Source organism: Falco biarmicus, chromosome 7, assembly GCF_023638135.1.
Source record: "Falco biarmicus isolate bFalBia1 chromosome 7, bFalBia1.pri, whole genome shotgun sequence".
NCBI lineage: Eukaryota > Metazoa > Chordata > Aves > Falconiformes > Falconidae > Falco > Falco biarmicus.
In genome coordinates this window covers 53034125-53055494 of record NC_079294.1, presented here as the reverse complement: position 1 = coordinate 53055494, position 21370 = coordinate 53034125, and the positions used below count along the sequence as shown (strand labels likewise).

Sequence of the window (21370 nt, the reverse complement as noted above, 5' to 3'; positions counted from 1 at the left end):
TACAAGGGATACTTCTCAAGGTGCTGCCCCTTTCTTTAGAAAGGTCACAACTGTTTTTCACCCTTTGTTGTTGTTGTTGAAGGGAGTTTTAAATGTAAAGAGGGCAAGATGTTGTAAATAAGGATGAACTATTGGAGCGCGGTTCGCGGGCTCGGCGCTCGGCTCCCCAGGTCTGCGCGGCGCCTTCGGCGCTGCGCTGCTCTGGCCTGGGGGCGGGGAGGCCGAGCGGCAGGCAGCCGTAGGGCCCTAGCGCCCGCCTCCCGGCGCGGTGGCCCCCGCTCCCCCGCCGCTGCCCCGGGCCGCCCGCGGCGGAGAGGCGCTCGGGTGCGGCGCTGGTGCGTGGGCGCGGGGAGGGGGCGGCACCGGGCGGCGGCAGGAGCGGCTGCTCGAAGCTGAGGCGCCGGCGGCCTGCGCGGGGCCCGCTCCGAGCGGCGCGGCCAGAGGCCGGGAGGCGGCACCACGAGCGGTGCTGCCTGCCGGTGGCGAACGAGGTAAAGGCCGGAATTGCAGCAATGGAATTGTAGCGCAAATTTTCACTTACATCAGCAAGTGACCATGGCATTTAAGTAGTTAAAGCGTATAGTAGCTCCGGATTTTAAAGCGCTCCCGCGAAGGCCGCTGCCGCCCCGCATGGCAGGGCCTGTGCCCGCTGCGGCCTGCTGTGAGGGAAGGGGGTCTGCGCCGTAGCCGCCCAGGATTCCTTGACTTGCCCACTATAGGTTGTTTTTTTTTTTGTTGTCTTCACTGTTTCTCTTGACTGCATTTGGCACCTTAGAATATCAAATTTCATTCACTCTGGGTTTTTTTGTTTCTTCAAGGCATGTCGGAGGATTGCAGATGGAAAATGCAAAGCCAGGGAAAGTTTTTTCAAGTACTCCAGAATAAGGAAATAATACAGCCTGAATGAAGTTGCCTGTGCCATGTAAATGCTCTGAAGTTCTGTCATGGCGGAAGCTAGGTCTTCAGAAATTAAAAGACCCCGCATAAGCTTGTCACTCAGTACAAATAAGAAAAAAAAAGGATCAGCAAAAAAAGTGGAAGGTAAAGGAACACCATCTATACCTTCAGCGTCCTCCTCTATTACTTCCTTTTTTAACAATGTTCCCCCTGCCAAAATTATCTGTCCCATGTGCGGGCAAATGGTGCCCAGATACAAAATAAATGAGCACATGGATGGAACATGTCAGAGAAACCATGGTGAGGCTGGTGTCATTGAATCAGCACTGAACCCCTCTAGGGGTAAGAGTTCCCCAGCTGAAAATTTAAACAGTAATTCCAGCATACATTTTTCAAAAGAGTTCTTGAATCAAGAAACAAGCCCTTCCAAAAGCAGTTCATTGAAAGCAGAAGGGAGTGCAGCACAACAAATTAGTCCTTATTTTAACAATAATACTTCAGTTTGTAGTGTTGACAGTGAACCACAGGCTCAAACAGTTAAAATAATCTCTTTGGGAAGCTTGTCATCTAAACTGTCCAGAAGACGTATCCAGGGAGGAAAACAGGTTGTCTATAGAGAGATCGATTCTTCACCTCCAGCTGTGAATTATATGTGCAAACGTGCTGCAGCACAGAATGAAGATGATGAGATCTATGCTGGACATAGTTCTCAGAAAGAAAATCAGCTTGCTCGGGGAGAGTGCCAAGAACAAAATTTTTCAAAGGAGGAGCCTGAATTTCAAGAAATAGTAAACAAATGTGGTGGAGAAGACCTTGCGGATAGTGTTCAGGTATCCTTACCGGCTGATAACGTTAAGGGCAAAAGGTTACCAGTTGGTACAAGGAGCACTGAAACAGAACATGGATCTGAAGGTCCCGATAAATTTGAAACTGATCTAGCTATTTCTACTTCAGCAGAGATGACCAGTAGTTTGGAAGTCAGGACTCAGCCTCACGCTCAGGTTAGTCTCTATTCCAAGGCACAAGCGAGCTGCGGTACACAAAATCGCTTTGGCAAGGGTGATGTGCAGGTGCTTCCTGTGGAAGTTCATGAAGACACTGAGGATGAAATAAATCATACTTTGTCAGAAACTGTACAAAAAGAATTTCAAAATTCCATTGGGGACATTTTAGACAAAATAAATAATGTTTGCTCTGTGCCCAGCTCTCCTGGTCACCCATATTACCTCCAGAATTTTTTAGTGGTTCTACGAGCAGTCTTGGAGAACGAAGATGATGTCAGACTTTTCAACGAGCAAGATATGAACATTATAACCAAGTTCTGCAAATTATCAGGTATCTTTTTTTAAAAAAATGTATTTTCACATTACCTCCTGTAGAGAGAACTGTTACATACTTTTGTTGAAGAGTGCTATACCAATGGGCAGTTTAACTTGATAAATTCCTTAAGGGAAGAATCTCCTTCTCAGGAGATGTGTCCCTAGTGGCTTCTTATAGGGAAACTTTCCTAATGTTGCTTTAATGCGAGGTAATGGTAAATATTGGAGACTTGTAAGAAATAAGGAGAGAAGGGTTATGTATATTTCTGGTGGGTGGCTTTTTATACTTTTTTTTTTAATTCACTGTTAATACTGGGGTTTAGACTCTTAAGTCAACTTGCTGCTGCATTAAACGTGTTTCCAAGGAAGGAAACTAATAGTGCAGAATAAGAGTATCAGTTAACACAAAGCTTTTGATGATTAATAGGTATGGGAATTCTACATAGTGGCATTATGAAGAGGCCTGTGGTGAATACACAGACCTTGAAAAAAAAATAGTTCTCAAGTGGCATTTGTGAGCTTTGGTTCAGTACATTTACAGATGACTTCCATGCTTCATGTGAATCCATGGTTATCCCTATGATTATTATCCAATGTTTAGAATGATAGTTACTAATTAACAGTCATTTTCTTGTAGGTTGCTAGTACTTTTAACTCTCACTAATTTCAGGAGCCAGAATGTCAGAGATGTAAGCCCTCCATATTTAGACAAGATTCAAAGCAGACATGTTGTCTGGATCCTATACGAGTTTTACAGTAAAAGCATGGCAGAAGTGATGCAAGTTAAAATTGACCCTCCAGATTTTTACATGTGTTTATATTTGTCTTAAACTGTAATGGAGAGTAGTTTTACCAGCACTTGAGCAGCACACTAGGAGCATAAGAATAGAAATAAGCTTCTAACAACTTCCACTAGAAGTTGTATCTCAGAGTACTGCGGGCATAACCATTTATATTGTTCTAAGCTACCGTGCTGTTACACAGCTGCCTGACAAGGTGGGTTTAGATACATGCGCCTGTGAGCTATGCTCATGCATCTGAGCTGAACATACAAAAGTGACAGCTGCATACACACCTGCTGGTAAAAATAATAAAAAAAAGCAATCAGAAGCAGGCTGCACTTACTAATATTTTGTGTTCATTGAGTTTGCCTTAATTAGCAGGCTGTAAAGTTTGTCACATTGAAGAATTGTATGTCCCTATATGAACCTGTTGTGTATTTTGGTCTTTCCTCACTGTAGATTAATTTTTTCTTCACTAGTGTACAACAGCCTTTAGACTGTTTCCCCGTTGCAAAGTGGAGGAAAGCTGTTCTAGCCATTTAGAGCACTTAGTCCCTTAATTTCTGTTTCTGTGAAGTTCCAAATGATACTGTGGATTGACACCACAGGACATCATAAAAGAGAGTATTGGGGTCATGACTTGAGATTAGCAATAATGTAAAGTTTTCCAAGGCCAATAGGAGGCTTTCAGTAGGCATGGAGGATAACAGAATGAGGTTGGGTTAGTATATATGACATCACAAGGTTGTTAACACAGGATCCTGAGCGACAAACATGGAGAAGTGCTGGCTTGAGGTTTTTAGAAAGAAATGCCACCTGGATATGTAGTTTCTGTTCCATAAAATAAAAGTCAAGGCGGTGCGTATCTGTTTCTCTAGAAAGTACTCCAACTGTGGTGGAACAATCTCAGAAATGTCTTTTTTCACCTGAGATCTTCCAAAGTTTAGCAGCTTGAAAGGACTGGATGAACATTCTTAATTTGCCCTAGTAGAAAACTCAGTTTACTCAAACCAGCTATAGAAATGGTTGCTAAAAAGGTGAAGAAACTCCAGAGGTGGCAGTAGGGCTCTAGACAGGTATTTCTGCGGTGGTAGCAGTTAAGATCTTGCAGGTTGTATTGTAATAATTACAAGTATGCAGTAACATCAAACATTTTAAAAGTTAAATAATAGTAATTTAAGTTATGAGAATATTGTAAGTAAGATAAGATCATAACATATGACTGTATTTGTCAGGGAGCTGCAAAAGCCGACTACTCTGCACGGGAAGATGAGCCAGGAGCTGAAGGGGACAGCAGGGCGGGCAGGGGCCACCTTGTCTCCCCACCTGCAAGGGGCACAAACCCACGCTGGCCCAAGAGGAGAAGCAGAGCGGACGCATTGCCAGCACTGCAGCCAGCCGTGTGCCGCTGGTGGCAGCCCTTCGCCCAAGCCCGCAGTGCCGAGGCAGGTGCGAGGTGAAGCCGAGGCAGCGAGGTGCCTGGCTGGGTGCTGGCATGCTGCAGCTGAGCTGGGGCAGGACTGGGGGGCTCCGCACTGGGCTGAGGTACAGCTCCTGGGCAGTCGGGGTGGCCCTGACGGAGCTTTGAGCAGCTCTTCCAGCAGCCTGAGCTCGGCTTGGACGGCTGCGCCGCAGCAGAGCTGACCCTGAGCACAAGCCACGAGTCCTGGGTGGGCTGGGGTGGGCTTGCATAGCATAGGGGCGCACTCCAGGCCGTAGGGTCGTGTTGCAGCGTCTGGTTTTATTAAAGATCAGTTTCTGTTAAGCAGTAGCGGGCAGGAATAAAAAAAATTAGAAGTTAATGAGAAGTTAATTAAGTATTTGAAAGAGTGCTGAATGTAGTGACAATAGCTAGACTATTTTCAGCTAAGATTTAATAAGCTATTTTGTTGTGTTTCAGCGTTGTTAGTATTTTGAAAGTATTTTTTAAAGGTACTGTAAGAGAGCACTTCCCTGATAAAAATCAGATCTGTAGGAGGTTTTTCCCCCCTTGTTTTCAGTAGATAAATTAGTAAAATTAAGCTTATCTTTGGAAAAATAAGAATTTGAAGACTATTACAGGTAGAAGTATTCTGTGATTATGAAATTATTTTGTCAGACTACAGCTTCTTTTGTTCCCCGATGTCAAATAGTTGGTTATTAAATGAGTGTTAAAGAAAGCAAAAAGATCTATTTAACATCACAGTATAAGGAGTTTGAAAACTGAAGTTGTCTTTTCCTAGAAAACAGATTATTTCTTACAGGGTAAGCATGTCCAAAATGCATTTTAGAAATGTTCATTACCTACAAAATACATTGTAATAATTTTCTACCTACAAAACTTCTAATTCTAATGAGCATTAATTACTTAGAAAGTTACGTTCTGGTATTTTACCAAGTCCACTCATAGAACATGGGCAAATTTAAAATGTATTTTAGAAGATACCTGCATCACAGTAATTTTTTTCTGGGTAAGGTAGTGATTATGCATAGTACTCTGTTTTAGAATTTAATTTTCTTTTTATCCTTCCCTGCTTTAAATAAAATTTGCAGTTGGTGGGCAGAAGTTGTATGTGAGACTTTTTCAACGCAAGCTGAACTGGTTAAAGGTGAACAAAATAGAGTATGGAGAGATAAGTACGGATTTGTCACCAATAATTGAAGAACTGGCTGAAGCCAGGTTTCTGCAAACAGGTATGGTCAGCATTAATAAATGTGAAAAATATTTCAATTAAAACCTGCAGCTGTGGCATAGTAGAGTTTAACGCACTACATGCTTGTCTGTGCCTTGAGAAGAGAGTTAGAGGAGCAAAATGAACATTTTGGGTGGATGAGTTGTGTTGTGTTACATTAATAATAAAAGCAGTTAGTGCAAATTGGGTAATAGGGAGAGCTAAATAAGTGTCAGAGCTATAGGTGCAACAATAAGCCTTACTTGCCCTCACCAGCCCCATCTCGGACCCTGAGCTGTGCAGTTTGGTCCAGGAGCTCTGCTTAATATCCTGCAGCGCTGCCCTGCACGCACCATGTCCCTGGCCTTGTCCGTCCCCGGCTAGCTGGCCTTTCCACTGGTGCTGCAGGTGTTTGTTTCCAGTCTTGTCTGTGGCCGTCTCAGACATTAATTGTAGTCTTGTCTCTACTCTTACGTCCGGCGTGTCTCTCGGGTCGGTCCTGGGCCTGATTCTTCATCGTGTCATTTCTGGGGGTGCCAGTGGAATCTGTTATCAGGACTTTTGCTCTGCCCGTTCTGTTCATTTATGGTGGGACTGCACCATAGCTGTTGAGGACACTGCCAGTGCTGTGGGCACCCTTGACTCCTGGCTCATTCCTGCTTGTCAGGCAGCTCAGCTATTGCTGCTCCCTGGCAGCACTTTTTTTTGGCATTGGGCAAAGTTTTAATCACCAGGAAGACGAGTTTTGCTGAACAACATTATTTTATTTTTTTTTTTTTGTAACTTGGTGGAATTTCTTTATATTTGCTTTTGTTTTGCAGTTGCAAAGGGATTTTTTTTTTCTGATAATTCCATTCCTTCAAACCGGGCCTGTGAAGGAAATGAATTCCAAGCTGAGCCAGTTAGCCCTGGTAATAACATGTGTGAATCATTAGATTAGTGCTAGGTTATAGGGATGTACTATACTTTGAGTTGTTGCTTGATTGTATAGGTATAGCACATAATGAATATATGTGGATCATTTTATTTCTAGAATCTGAACTGGAAGACCTGTGTGAAGGGTTGGATTTGCTTTCAGCCCCTGAGCTAAAAACATTAGCAAAGATCTTTCACTTGCCAAACCCAAATGGTCAGAAGCAGCAGCTTGTGGATGATTTTCTGAGGTTGGCAAAACAACGTTCAGTCTTCAGCAGGAATCAGGCTGGTATTGGGACAGTGATTTTAACAAGGTAACTCTGTTTATAGTTAAATTGTGCAGGCAAATGGAAATTATGCTTCAGAGGACCCAATCTAGATGCCTTTTGAAGAGAGGAAAGCATTTAGTAAATTTGTGGATAAAAAAAGGGCAGCATTAAATTTTGATTCATGGTGGGTCAAACAGAATGGTAACTATTAGACTTTTAAACTGTGTCATGCTTTTCAGCTGTGGGCATGATTATCTGTCTCCAAAGTTACTCAGTTACACAGAGAAACATTTCTGAATTATTTAAAGCAAAACCAGTGCATAAAAACATCTAGGAAGACACAGGGAAAGTCACTGCCTATTAAAGCAACTAACTGATGTTCATTTGCTGGGTGTGCTCTTTTAGTAGAATTAGATGGGAATGATACTCTTTTTTTTTTTTTTTTTTTTTTTTTTTTTGGTGATTGACTTTATGCTTCAGCTAGACCCTCCTTTCCGGCAATATTTTAAAAGGGAAAAGATTATTTGCCTGACAGAGTGTTTGTTCTTTCCTGTGAATTTTTTCTCTCTGGCTATCACAGCTGTGTATATCAGATGCCCTTGACTTCCAGGTCTTCTGGGGTCCAGGTTCAGGTTTAAGGCGTCATTCTGCCCTAACAGCAGTGGGCACAACATTGCCATTCTTGGTGTTTAGAGCTGGATCTGTAACTAAAACATCCACAAAAAGTCTAGGAGTATGAACCAACATAATAGTGAGGTTACTGGTGCTAGGGCACAGGTCAGTTCTGGAGTTCATAAGCTTTCTTAGGCAGTTTTCTCTCTTAGTAACTAATACCAAAAAGTAACTGTTTGAATAATAATGCACATAAAGAAAGGTTGCTTGTCTAGCAGCGAGTTTGTCTGATAGGCTAGAGAGTTAGGGTCTGAACTCAGTAACTGCAGAATACTTTCTGTCCAAAATGCAGGTTGGGTAGAAAGCTGACAGGTATCAGTATGTACTGCATTTGCTTCAATAACACAATTTGTCTTTCCTGTGGTATTCTTTCTCAAATGAGAGAGATATGAAGCTTTGTCAAGTTTAGCATAGTTTATTGGACAAATACTCACCCCAAAACCTATCACGTGATTCTCCACAAAATTCCTTGTGTTAACAGGGGTCTAATATTGGAAGAACTTTAAAATCATCCCTCTGTGAAGAATTATTCTTATTACATGAACCAGTAAGATCTTATTTTCTTACACCAAGAGAGAGACCTAATGCTAGGTTGGTGCTGGGCTTGCAGAGCTTCGCAGCTGGGAGGTTTACATAGTATGCTTAGCTTCTTTAAAGTAGTTTTATTGGGTCTTTGTTGTCTTCAAAATACAACAGGAGCTCTAGTGGTTCTCATTCTGTTAAAAATAGTATTTCACACTGGTGTCATTGTCGCCAGTAGCATTGCACTTCATTTGGTCTGCAGGGAAACAGATGAAGTGATCACAGCCACAGCCGTGATTGTCTTGTGTTAGAGGATGTTGGGACTTTGTGATAAGTAAGGGCGTTTTAATTTAAGGAGTTCTGGTTGTTTTTTCCTCATTCTAATCCAGGTGTAGAAAACTTCAGTACGAAAATACTTTGTATCACTTGAGATTTCATTTTTTCTCTTTGATACTAGATATTTGAGTGGCATGATGATGCATGATGCATAATTTGTATAAATACCTCTAGCAGAAACAAAATTGTTTTCAGAATATTGGCTTAAACTGTAGGAAGGATAGAAAAAAGTGTCTTCAGGAAATGGAAGGGAACCTGGGAAAATTAATTACATTCTAAAAAAGGCCTTGGCACTGGCTTACTCCCTACTCCAAGAAAAGAAGCTGATAGTTACTTTCTCGGCCAGATCAACTTTGGGAACCTAATGCTTTTTGCTGTAGTTGACAGTTGAAGTACTAGTTACCCCATGAGATCAGAGAAAATCCTGGTTTAAATCTGTGTTGTTTTGTGGACCATTAACAGAAAATCTTGTAGGAAGAGGCTGGATGAAGGTGTGCTGATGGAGATACCCTAAAACAAGGGGTCTCAGACTGTGGGCTGTAGACATCGCCCTGGCAGCAAACTGCATCTTGTTGGTACTGCCTGGCATTGCAGCAAAGTGGCTGCACCCAAGGGGCAGTTAGTTCCAATGCTGTTCTGCTTGAAGTTCGGCCCTTAAACTTTTTATTAGTTAATGCATTTCTTTGGCTTTTCACTGGAGATTACATGTGCTATATAGTTTCTCAAGCTGCTTCTTGCAAGGAAAAAGAAGTTTACCAATTAATTGTCTTGAAACCAAAATTATTCTCATACTTTATTCAGTATATTTGAATTTGTGTAAGTGATGGTAAAACCCATTTCTTACAATAATTTTATTTGTCCTTCCAGGGTGAAGGACCTGGCTGGAAAATCTGTCAGGGTCTGTAAAGGCCCTCGGGCTGTCTTTTCCCGAATTCTGCTGCTATTTTCACTGCCTGAGTCAGTGGAGGATGAAGAAGCTGGTAGTGCTGGTCAAGGCCAGCTCTCCACAGTCCTTATGGTAAACATGGGGCGTATGGTATTCCCCAGTTACACTGTAAATAGGAAAACACAGGTCTTCCAGGACAGAGAAGATCTTATCAGGTAGGGGGAGCTTTGGCAGTTTGGAAATCTATTTCTAGAAAAGCTTAACTGCAGCACTTGTGTAGGCAAATAAGCATTCATTGTGTAGAACTCCAGATGTAAATAGGTAGAAGAGCACTTCTGCAATGATTTTAAATGCATTTTTGTATCCAGGTAGGATTTGTAATTCACAGTGGCTTGCATTTTGAACCGAAATAGCATATTTATTTGCTTCATGATCATCTGCTGGTGAAAGTTGTTTCTTTATTTGCTGTGATGGTTATCAGAATGGACTCTGAACAAAATAAAAAATACTTTCTCTGGTTTATAAGTGATTTTAAACATAATGTACACTGCTACTATAAACTCTGCTGATCCTACACGATCAAGAATAAAGTTAGTGCCATGATTCAGTGTCTTTGGAGACTGGAGAGGAGTTTTTAAAAGGTATCTTATGGAGGAATTGATTTCTTTTAACTATAAATGCTTTTTGAGCCTAATACCGTAACTGTGTTTTTTTTCCCTTAGGTATGCAACTGCTGCTCATCTGTCAAATGATGTAGCCACTGCAATGGTAAATGGGAACTGGGAAGAAGCTAATAATCTATATATGTATGCTAAAGAAACCTGGAATGGACTGAAAAATCACCCATCTTTGAGGTAGTAAACTGGAAACTAGCCCATATGAATCTGTGAAGTGTATTATCTTACTTTTGGTACTTTTTCTTTTGAGAGAGGCTTGTTGACTAGTGATATTATTTAAGCCTGATAAATTTAGAAGCTTTAGTGCTTTGAACTCTTTGGTTGTTTTTTTTTAGCTTTTAAGTGATTGTGTGAAAAGGCCTTTTTATAAAACCTTGGGAATGAATTGGTAGGCATGGATAAAGCACTAAAACATCTCTGTTCTATGTGCCAATACAGGAGAACAAGAGCCTTATTTTTCTCTTGTCACACTTTGGTTTTTTATAGCTTTTAGACAAATGGCAATAAACAGAATTTAAAATTTGCTGTGAACAAAAGGATGTTGCAAATGTTATGGGAAAGCATACTGGGTCATTCATCTCTTCAAACTTCCAAGTGGGTGTTGTTCAGGAAACATTACTGAAGATGGGAGAACTGAGATAACTTGTATTGGTTTTGAAGTGTCCTTCGTCAGGTTTTCTTTCAATTGTTTATTTTTTCTGGCTTAATGTTATACCAAAAATTAAAGCCTTATGTTTGGTATTATATTCATGGCAACTGAATTAAATAATACTCATAGAGGGTCATTTGGAGGTCTGTTCCATTTCACACTGAAGACGGTAGAAAAACCTGTTTCGATTTTGATGAGACTTTAAATGATTTTGTCTTGAAACATAGAGGTGCCTACCTAAAAGGTGTTAGTCATCTGTTATGGCAGGAAATGCCTGTTACAGCCTTTTCCGTTTGTTCAGCTATTTCTAAAGTTTACCTTCTGACTTAAAAGAACAAGTTGGCAGTAACAAAACGTGATATAGTCAATTATTGGTTTGCATCTGATGTAAAACTTATTAACTAATAATTTCACTGCTATTGCAGCCGAAATAGGCTGTGCAAGTACAGCTTGCACCTGCTATCTAAACTAAACTGTTTTCTTAATTTTGGGTTCTTGACTTTGCAGCTAGGATACTCATTGCAGTTCAATTTTTATATATAATGCATTTAATTTTTGTAAATGCTTTAGGTATAATTATTCTTAGTAAATGAATTTTAAGAATTTAAATTGCCATCGTTAACTTGAGCTGCTCTTGAGATGATCTTATCTTTCAGCTATCACAGAGTTTTACCTGAGTATCTGCGACGTTTCACAGTTGGCTGGGTTTATACAAGAATCCTTTCTCAAGGTGTTGAAATTTTGCAGAGACTTCATATGTACAAGGTAAAGTGGTGCGGTGAAGAGGAGTGTGTGTTTCATGTACCCTTGTACATCAATTTACACTTCTGATGTGGCTGGGAAATGGTGATAATGTTTGCCAGGACTTGCTACAGTTCTCTTAACAAGTCACTCTGAAGGAAAAAGAGCCTTTTTTCTTGCTGCTTTAGAAAGCTTTACATCGTTTTGTTTTCTGCTTATGCTTTGGAGGTTTATCGTATGTAATATACCATAAGACTGTGGCTGAGACATTGTTGTTTCATTATTGAAAGATATCTGTGCCTTTTAAGATTTGGTTATCGTTTTTAAATAAGACAATCTTGGAAGAAGAGTCTTCTATGAAATCCCTACCTCTTCACCCTGGGAGCTGATGTTTCCAAAGGCCTCTGGTTTACATGTTAAAGCAAAGAGATTATTCTGAAAAAGACTGCCTTTGAAAAAAGGCAGCAAGTAATATTCAGGTCTTGTTCATATACAGTAAGAAATACCGAAAGGACAGAAATACTGTGTTTTTGGCAGCTAACCTTTAAGTTTACGTAAAAGTCTCTCTATTCTAGAGTTTTTAAGATACACCCATGCACCTGGATATATTGGGTGCTGGAGTAAAAATGGAGTTTGAATTGTGCAGACACAGATTTATAGTACCCAGTAAGTAGAAGGGAAAGTGACAAGCTCGTTATATAATGAAACTTCAACTTGCTTTTCTGACTCAATTAATAAAGATACAACCCTGTTTTCACAGGAAGCAGTGCAGGAGCTGCAGGCTCTCCTGTCTCAGGATGTGTATTGTAGTGACAGCAGAGGCCGGTGGTGGGACCGCCTAGCTCTGAATTTACATCAGCACTTGAAGAACACTAAGAAGGTATCTTCACAACTGCATGCTGTAAAGCTGGAAACACTGCAGTTGTTGTCTGAAAACATTATTTTTTTTTTTTAATATTTCATATGAGAAGAACAGCTTTGTAGGCTCTCCTAAAATTGCAGGTATTGGTAGGAATCTGAAGGTCATGCAGCCAGTTTCTCCTAAGAAATTGAATACTGAGTGTACCCTCATCCCTGGTTGGGCTGCTTTTTTCTGTTGTATAGAGCACCACCATTTGGCATGGCGTATGGGGGTTATCAGGCATCAGCTTCCTTGCTGTTCTGCCTTATAAATTTGCCTAATGTGTGATAAGCAAGGAAATTTCTTGCAGTAAACACTTCTGCTTCTGAATCTGAGTCATGATGAGGCCATATCGGAAATGAAAAGAAACAGACGTGATCAGGAGGAGTTTTTTAATGTTTTCAAACAAAAAATTAAGAGAATTAAGTCCTTGGCTAACTGTTCCCAGTGAGGAAAAGGTTGTCTTCTGTATCTGGACCAGTTTTGGTGTGTTTCTACTGTAAGGAGTCAAGCAGTAGACTGCTGTTTCCAATCTGTTACTAGATACAGCTCTGGCAGGGTTATGAGTCTTTAACAGCAAATTTAAACTATTTCCATGGTCCTGCAGGAGAAACTGTGTCTGACCATCCTTAGACTGGTAAAAAATAACATGAGTGGTTTTAGATAGCATGTATTACAGGCTATGCTCATCCTCATCTGTTTAATTCTCTTAGGAAGGCAGAGGAGGGCAGAAGAGGTTTTGAGGTAATCTTAGCTTGTGCTGAAACTTTGCCCTGTGCTCTCTTCCCTTCCAGTAGGCCACAAACACACCCTACTGGTACAAGCAAAACTCGTTATTTGTGCAGTGGGTAAAATTGCCAGTCTCAAGTCTTAACGGCTCAGGCTTTTAGAAACACTGTGTGTGTGGTGAGCGATCTTTGAGTTTCCTAAGTGATTAGCTGGCATGTAGCCGACTGAGAGGAAAAATAACCATATGGGAATGGCAAGGATTGTGGGCAAGGATTATTCTAACTCTCTGTAGAACTTTCTGGAACCTCTGGAAACAGTTCTGCAGCAGAATATGAAGAAATCAGAGGAAACGGTCAGCGGCAGGACAGGTTGTGCCTTTGAATTCCTTGTGAGCCAGCACCACAGACTTGCTCTTCAAGAGCCACAAGGTAGCTACTGTCTAACTCGTTTTGGAGCTCCGTTGCAGTTCCATGAATTTTCTGTGCCAGAAACAGCAGGTGGTAGTTCTATCAGCTGCTGGTTTACATCTGTTTTCCCTCTCTGTTACATACGAAGGATAAATATTGTCAATGATTGAAAATGAAACTCTAGGACTGTTCAGGTCACAGTGAAGTATGGGCAGACTGCAGATCAACTTCTAACTAAAAGAGAAGGAGGATCTATCTAATTAAACACACATAAGATACCTGACTAATTTGGCATTAAAAAATAGAGATAAAAAAATGTTTTAAGTCCAGAACAGTAGCAGTTGTAGAGTTATTTAAAATAAGCAGAGAATTACTTCCCCCACCCCCCCCTTGGTGCTGCTTCCTTCTTGCCTTACTAAGTCTATTGAGAATTGGGATTAAAATGTTTGTATTTTATGTTGCTTTTTAATTCTTTAAGCCTGTTAAAAGGAAAGAATACCATAGGCTGTCAAGCATCTGCAGTTGTCTCTTCTGCATCTTATACCCCCATAGCAAGCTTTTTCCAGATTTGGAATTAGAAGTTGTGCAAAGGAAGATTTTGTCTCCGTTCCTTATTTATAAATTAGGACAAAGTGCCTTCCTCAAGCTGCAGGGAGTATGTCAGAAGCATGATTTGAATTAATTTTTGGAGTCCATGTTTAACCCTCGATGTTCTTCACTGCAGTAGTGCATTGATCTAGAAGTTGTTCTGTATGTACATCCTTGTGCAACTGATCTGCTCCCTGTTTCTGTATTACGTGCTGTTAAGAAACTGGGTTAAAAATATTGAACTGATTTAGCTTAGAACCAACTCTTGTTTCTGGTCACTTATGTAGAATTTACATTTCCTTAATCTCATATTGATCAATACAAATGGAGAGTAATTTCTTTTTACTGTACTGGTGCAAATTTGAATCCAGAAGCGTACCAGTGCAAAATATTACATGCCAGTTTAGAACTAAAGTATGTACAAGTAAGAAAGGTGGCCCTGTCTTATAGGCTGGTTTTTACATTCACGTTTTTGTTCTCCTTAAATCCATTGGTCTTTTGGGCTTAGTAAGAACAGACAGATATGTTTAGGTCTTTGTAAATCGGTGCCTGTTACGTTGCTCTTTGCTAGGCCATTGACTGCATCAGACGTGGGCTGGCAGACCCGTTTGTACGTACTGGGCATCGTCTCTCTCTCTACCAGCGGGCCCTACGAATCAGAGACTCGCCAAGCTGCAAGCAGTTCAGGTGCCTGTTCCATGATCTGCCTGTCATAACTGTGGAGGATGTGACACATGTGAGTAAAGTTGCTGGTGGTTTCTGAGAAATAACAACTCATGAGGTCTGTTTTTCTTCTGAAAAGAAATAATAATCTGGGAGACTGTTGTTATGTGCTATCGATGAGCCTCTGACTTATTTGGGCCGCAGGAAAATAAATGCAGATGTGTTTCTAAAACAAAAGCCTCTGCAAACAACTATGCCTCCTTACTTAATAAATGATCAGCTTCTTAGCTGAGTTAGTAAGCTGTATGCTGATTTAATTCGCATTTCTTTACCGAACGTGTTACAAATCTGATAAGCTCTAAACTCCACTATTTACCAGCAACTGTCAGACCGAAAGGAGTCTGCAGAGTCTGATGAATTCAGTGCATCGCCCCTGGTGTCTTCAGCCTGAGCATTCCGTGTGTAAGAAAAAGTAGTAGTAACCTTAGCATGTTATCAGTGTGAAATTAATCTTCAAAAAATGCAAGGTTTTATTAGTAAACTTTGGGATTTATGCACTGTAAATATGTGCTATGCAAATATGCAATGTGATGCACTTGCATCGTATTGGAATGGATTTTTTTTAACTCCTCTTTTCCCTGCTATTGTGAAGATTATTGTATCTGGGCAAAGTCAGAGCAGAGGCTCACTTTCTCACTTTCTCTCTCAGCCTGGTCACCACATACCCCCCTACAGCCCTTTTCTCAGTCCCCAATCAGTCTCCTCAGCCATCTGTGTTCTTCCTGGTCCAGCAAATAGAGAGACTACATTCCCAGTTGCCCAGCATTTTTGCTAGACTTTTTTTTTTCTTGAAAAATTTGCCAGTTTATAAAAGCTAAACAGAGTAATTTCAAGGGAATGGCAAGCTAAATGCTACACCGTTCATTTTTGGAAATAAGCCTAGTTCTGATTTTAAGAAAACTGAAGAGGAGGAATGTGTGTTTTAGGAGCCGTTCAGGTACCTAGGCTAAAGCTTTTTAAATGTGATGCTGGAAAGTTAACTAGTTCTTTTAATATGTTCAGGTTACAATCAAAGGAAAGCTGTGTCCTCAGACGGGAATGGGAAAATCTGTGTTTCTAATGGAGGATATTGGTGATGAAGAAGGAGGTGAAGACTTTGGTGTATCCACAGTCATGTGCTCAGTTGAGGAGCTGGCGTTAACCCATTACAGGCAGAATGGTTTTGATCAGGGTAACAAACTTTTTTTTTTTTTTTTTTTTGTACAGTAAAGTAACTGTGGAAGAAAGAACCAATTTACTAACCAGTATGGTTAATAGACCAGTTTTAGCTAATTTCATTAGACCGGTAAATGTAATAGAAAATGTTTGTATATATAGAAACATTTTGTTATTAACATATTACATTTTTAATACACTGCCTGGCCATTGGTCTGCTGGTGTTGAGTGATTGCTTTTTGCAGCACATCTAGATATACATATATAATATATGTATAGCTCCATATATATATGTGTATGCGCACGTATATATAATACAAAGCATATATATATATATAAAAACATTTTGTTACTAATATATTGCTTTTCTAGTGTAAAAATAAAAAAACCCTTGTGTATTAAAAATGGTGAAAGTTCGAACAGTAGACCTTGGTGGGGCCAGGGTGTAGTAATTTGACCTTGGGCCGTAAGTGAAGGGCAGCAGCCTGGAAGCAGAAAGCATTAGCACGTTGTGGAAGGGATGAACTGCATTTAGAACCCAACGCTGTAATGTCAGTGTATATTGGCTTCAGCTGTGTATAAACCTGGACATAACGTGTTTATGTTTTGGGTCATGATGATTTAGTACCTCTTCACATGAGATAGCTGTAGAAATTAATGTTTCCGTTTTTATGAAATGTTGCCCTTTAGGTATTCATGGGGAAGGCTCAACATTCATTACGCTGTACGGCATTTTAATGTGGGATATCATTTTCATGGACGACATACCTGACGTCTTCAGAAACGCCTATCAGGTAGCTTTGAAAGTCTTTCTTCAGTGAATTTCTTTACCCGTTGCAGTAGACTCTGTAACAGTGTAAAGCATCTTATTCAGGTTTAGATTAACATTTTATTCCAAGGGACTTTCCAGACAGATCTTGATGTTTGCTTGGTTTTATTATTTGTTATATTGGGCTTGTTACTGAAGAGCTCCTCGGGAGCTAATTGCTATGTAAGTCTGGATTGGCTGTCCGAAAAGGTGCGATTCAGCTGGCTAAATGCTTATGTCCCATATCTGAACTGCCTGGGCAAGTTTCTATTACACTTGGGGGAAGAATACTGCTACACCATAGCACTGTTCATCTCTTTTGAAGATGATGCATTCCTTTAAAAAAATAAAAAAGTTTTCTTTTCAGTGGCCTTTAAAGGGAAGTCACATTTTTAAACTGGGTTTGTTAACACCCTCACCCACACCACCCCGAGATGTTTATGCTCTTGGTATCATCCTTCCTTTTTGTCAAAGAAGCAAATAACAGCTCCTTGCCACACCCTACATTAATGATTCCAGGTCAACTTGTGGCTTTTAGCTAAATGCTTTACATCCTACACATTACAGCTAGAAACAGTTTCAATAATTGCAATTAGAAAACTTGATCACTTAATGACATTTGCTAAGAAAACCATAAAAAGCCACCTCAAATGTTGTAGAACTACAGAAGGCCACTCAATTGTCATCTTTCTTCCACCTTAACCCATTGCTTCTAATTGGAACCCTGCCCAAGAGGTAGACCGGCCAGTGCTGTCCTCCTCTTCCACTGCATTTATTTGTACTGTAAGAAATTACCGTTCTATATCAGTATGACGTATCTTAGAAGTTTCTTCTTATTTTAGAGGTGAAACATGCAGGTTATTCTTGTCTCCCTGACCGCCCCCCCTTTTGTTTATTTTTCTTCACCAGTACGAAGCAGAAATCCTTGTGGCTGAGTCAAAAACCAGCTCATGGTTTGGAGATGGCTGTCTCTCTGAGTAGTGACACTACAAATATCTCTTTTTAATTGGCAGAGAGGGACACATTCCTTCAAGGCCATCCTTACATGGTCCTGTAAGCAAAGGTGGTAAAAAATCTAAAGCGTCAATCAGTGCAATTATTTTATCAGGCCAATGGGACTAAACTCAAAACTATGAATACATGAGTCGCTCTCTGTTCCACTGATCTGAAGTATAACCTGTATTTTTATTTTATGTTGACATAGATTATGAGCATGTATACTGTCATGTCTTGAAATCATTTGTTAAGCCACAAGCACTTGATTATAAGTATCTTCTTGGTCACATCCTGGGAGAGCTACTCAATGGTGAAAAGATTTACTTGCTATGGAGTAATGGCTGTTCTTTGAAATGGCGTTTTCTACTTGATTCTTGTATTCACCTGAGCAAGTAAATTCAGGGTTGAATACTGTTTGCAGAAAGAACTGAGCTGTGGCTCTCCTCCTTGCTTTGGAACTGTGAGGCTGGACATGAAGGCACTTGCAGGCTCATAGGCAGGACAGGCAGGGCACTGCTGTCGCTCCAAAGGCCACACAAATACTGGTAAATGGAATCCATGCAAATAACTCTTCTCGTAGAATGTCTGCTGTTCTTCTAAGATGCTGTAATTGTATGCATGGCAAGTGTTAAAAGCAGATATTCTTTGTCAGTGCAAACTAACATTTAATGTAGAACTTGCCTTTCTGAAGGATTTCCTTTTATAGAAGCTTACATGATTATGCCTACTTAAGAAAAAAAAAAAAAACCAAACCAAAAAACTTGTTTATCAAGCCCAGTATTTACAGCTCATTTGCAAATTATTTTTTTTTAAAACCTAGATTTCACTTTTTAATGCAGAACAAAGCTATTGGGAGCATAAGCATGAAGAAGGAAGAGCTGAAAGCTTGCGCCTGAATCTCAGTCAGTCCTAGGCTGTATTTTTGTGGGATTAGCTGTGGCAGCAGTTTGTGTAGGGCTGAAATGTGCTATTTCTCTAAGCACTCAGCACTTGATTTTGAAAAGCTAGAATGGCGCTCAGCTACTACTTGATAGCTTTTTCAGCTGTGCTCGAAAGTATTTGCTGCAGTGACTTTATACACTCAGGTGTTCAGCGTGCAGAAGGCGCTCCGCTTTCAGGGGGCTTGAGTGATACTCCCAGTTCTGTCACTGCTTCGTTCTTCCCACCTCACGCTGCTCACTGTAGCTGAGCAGCCTTGATATGGATGATTCCAAATCCCAACTAGAATGCTGCTGCTCGGAGAGCTGGAGCAGATAGCTCTTTCTTGTCTGTTAAAGGAAACTGCTATCAAGGGGTTAAAAACCAACAGAGCACCGGCTAAGAAATGGCCAGCATTTGTGGCACTGGCATGGGGTGATAAATAGATACAAATCTTTCCCCATTTAATAAAGGTTTATGTGGTGATCACGTTCAAGTCAAATTGACCCAGTGGTTGAGTGTTTATAGTTGAGGTAAGAGAAATACGATGGAGGATGTCGTCGTTCTTGGAATCGCCGTTTTGCCGGCAGCTCCACAGAGCTGTGTTCACCTTTTTGTGCAGACGTTCCCCCTGGATTTATACACCGACAGCTTCTACGAGAACAGGCGGGATGTCATTGAGGCCAGACTCCAGCAGCTTCGTACAGCTTCCTCAGAGACACTGGTGGAGCTGGTGGCTGACATCTGGACCGCCCAGGAGGGAAGAGCAGCAGCACTAGTTAGCTGGGGGCGTTTTATTTCCCTCCAGCAAGTGCAGGTAAGACTGTTGTGCCGAGCGGGCCGGTCACGCTGGCACGGCTGGCCGGTGACTCGTGCTCACACGTGTATCGAGGCTCTGGGCCATCTGAGCCACGGGCGAGTGGTGGGAGGGACGAGCTGAGCAGGGACTTCAGCACAGCTCTCCCCACCCCGAGTGCTGTTGCTCTTTGCTGATACCACTTTTCCTGCAGCAGTAGTTGGGAACACCACGGGGAAATGGCAGTAGATGGGCAACACCTACTGAAGTTTCTTCTTCTATATAACTAATCAAAAAGCTGAGACGGGCCATAGAATATTCTTGCAAGAGTCAGGAAATGGCTGTACAGGAAATGAAAAAAAAAGCGCCAACCACCAAAACTTCTCTTAAACTTCTCTTACAGAGCCTTGTCTCTTGCCTTGGAGGAATGTTTCTGAGCGGGGTTTTTAGGCAACTTTCCAAAGATCTACGCCATTGCAGAGGGGGCCTTCCTGACCTGGTTGTGTGGCGTACTCACACTGATCACTTCAAGGTATAGTGGGAGATGATGGCATACTCAGTGCTCGGCTGATCTTACGCTCAGGTTTAAAACTTTCCAGTTGTGAGCCCATACAAACCGTATTTTCCGGTTGTGCCGATGTTAAACGTGCTGCTCATCTGCCCAGCAGCTATGGCAAGTAGCGAGTGACTGTTTTATCTGCTGTTTCACCCCATTTTTGCTGTACCTCTAATGGGTATAATAAGAAACAGCAAGAGGTGGTCAGGTATTGTTGTAGAATAGGTTTTTGATTAAAATTACTGTAAAGCAACTGTTACCAGTCAGTCAGATGCATCCCGCCTGTTGTTAGCAAGGGGTGCCAGTGTCACCACTTACACAAAAACTTGACTGTATGAGACTACAACAACTATGTACGTCTCCATTACAAAAATGCGGTAAACAATCGCGATTTGTGTCTTGCACGGTAGTGGAATAGGTGCTAGAAGTCTGTGGGACATCTCTCAGTTGCTGCAGCAACTTCTTAGGTATTTATAAAACAGCTGAATGGCAGAAGTGTCTAGAACATGTGACTAAATTGCTGTCAGTATCAGCTGGAATAGGTGAGGTGGCAAATGATTTATTTGGGAGTATGTGGTGCCTTCATTCACCAGTGCCTCTGTGTTTTGGGAGGTATTTACTATAAAAAATTTAATTGTCTTGTAGTTAAAACTTTGGAACATGGGTTAATAATTTAGCACCCACCAGGCCTTCTGTTGTGCTAAATCTGTATTACTTTTGTTGCAAATAACAGCCATGAAGGATTATTTATATTAAGTCTGTGGGAGCTGATGATCTTTCAAATCCTCCAGAGGCACACGACTAATCACCGGTATTTCTTTGTAGCTGGTGGAAGTGAAAGGTCCCAACGATCGCCTGTCCCACAAGCAGATCATCTGGCTGAGTGAACTGAAGAAGCTGGGTGCTGCAGTAGAAGTCTGTCACGTGCAAGCCGTCGGAGGCAAGAGTAAACGTCTCAGCTGACAGCAGAGGTCTTGCCCATGTGGGTGGGTAACTGACTTGGGTGTTTGTAAAGGAACTGGCACAACACACACATACTGCTGGCTGTTGCTTATTAAAAGTAGTTTCTTCTAAAATTCTGGTTTCTTGGAACATTACTGTAGTTATTTTTAGCACGAAGCATTCTAAAAACCAGTTTGAGAAAACTGTCAGTATGATTTACTGTATGTCACTGGGTGTTCAAAAGAACAAAGCCTTTCTCTTCTGTACACAGCTCGTAACTTATGCTAGGAAAGGAAAGCCAGGGGTTTTGCCCAGTAAAGAGAAACAGCTGCAGTCAACGCTGGAACCAGCTGAGAACATCCTCTGCAATAAAACCCGTGGCACATCAAGCCCTCATCATCTCTGTGTTGCCTGTGCAGCCCGAGCTCCTGATGTTGTGCACATTTCCCTGCAAGGTACAAGTTCCACCCCCCTCCAGAACTGTCCGGACCATGGCGGTTCACATTACCCAGTCCAGTTTTTCACAGCTGGGCAA

At 41.2% G+C, this 21370-nt stretch overlaps 1 protein-coding gene across 4 annotated transcripts; it reads left to right on the top strand.

Moving 5' to 3' along the window:
* The first annotated feature begins 207 nt into the window (after positions 1–207).
* FAN1 (FANCD2 and FANCI associated nuclease 1) lies at positions 208–20969 on the top strand. Of its 4 annotated transcripts, none has more exons than XM_056346220.1 (14): positions 211–491; positions 819–2232; positions 5531–5671; positions 6683–6878; positions 9231–9464; positions 9972–10103; positions 11232–11340; positions 12077–12196; positions 14513–14677; positions 15667–15835; positions 16510–16613; positions 19164–19358; positions 19741–19869; positions 20719–20969. In XM_056346220.1, exons 2-14 carry the CDS (start codon positions 945–947, stop codon positions 20854–20856), a joined length of 3120 nt encoding a protein of 1039 aa, XP_056202195.1. In that variant the 5' UTR covers positions 211–491; positions 819–944; the 3' UTR covers positions 20857–20969. The 4 variants fall into 4 exon arrangements, with proteins under 4 accessions (XP_056202198.1, XP_056202197.1, XP_056202195.1 ...); XM_056346221.1 differs by having other exon boundaries at positions 211–719; XM_056346222.1 differs by lacking the exon at positions 12077–12196 and having other exon boundaries at positions 210–491.
* Positions 20970–21370: the final 401 nt, after the last annotated feature.

Coding starts and splice junctions, on each gene's coding strand:
- FAN1 (XM_056346220.1), top strand. CDS start 945: ATGGCGGAAGCTAGGTCTTCAGAAATTAAAAGACCCCGCATAAGCTTG. Junction 12,197..14,512: donor ACTTGAAGAACACTAAGAAG/GTATCTTCACAA, acceptor GCTCTTTGCTAG/GCCATTGACTGCATCAGACG. Junction 15,836..16,509: donor GCAGAATGGTTTTGATCAGG/GTAACAAACTTT, acceptor GTTGCCCTTTAG/GTATTCATGGGGAAGGCTCA.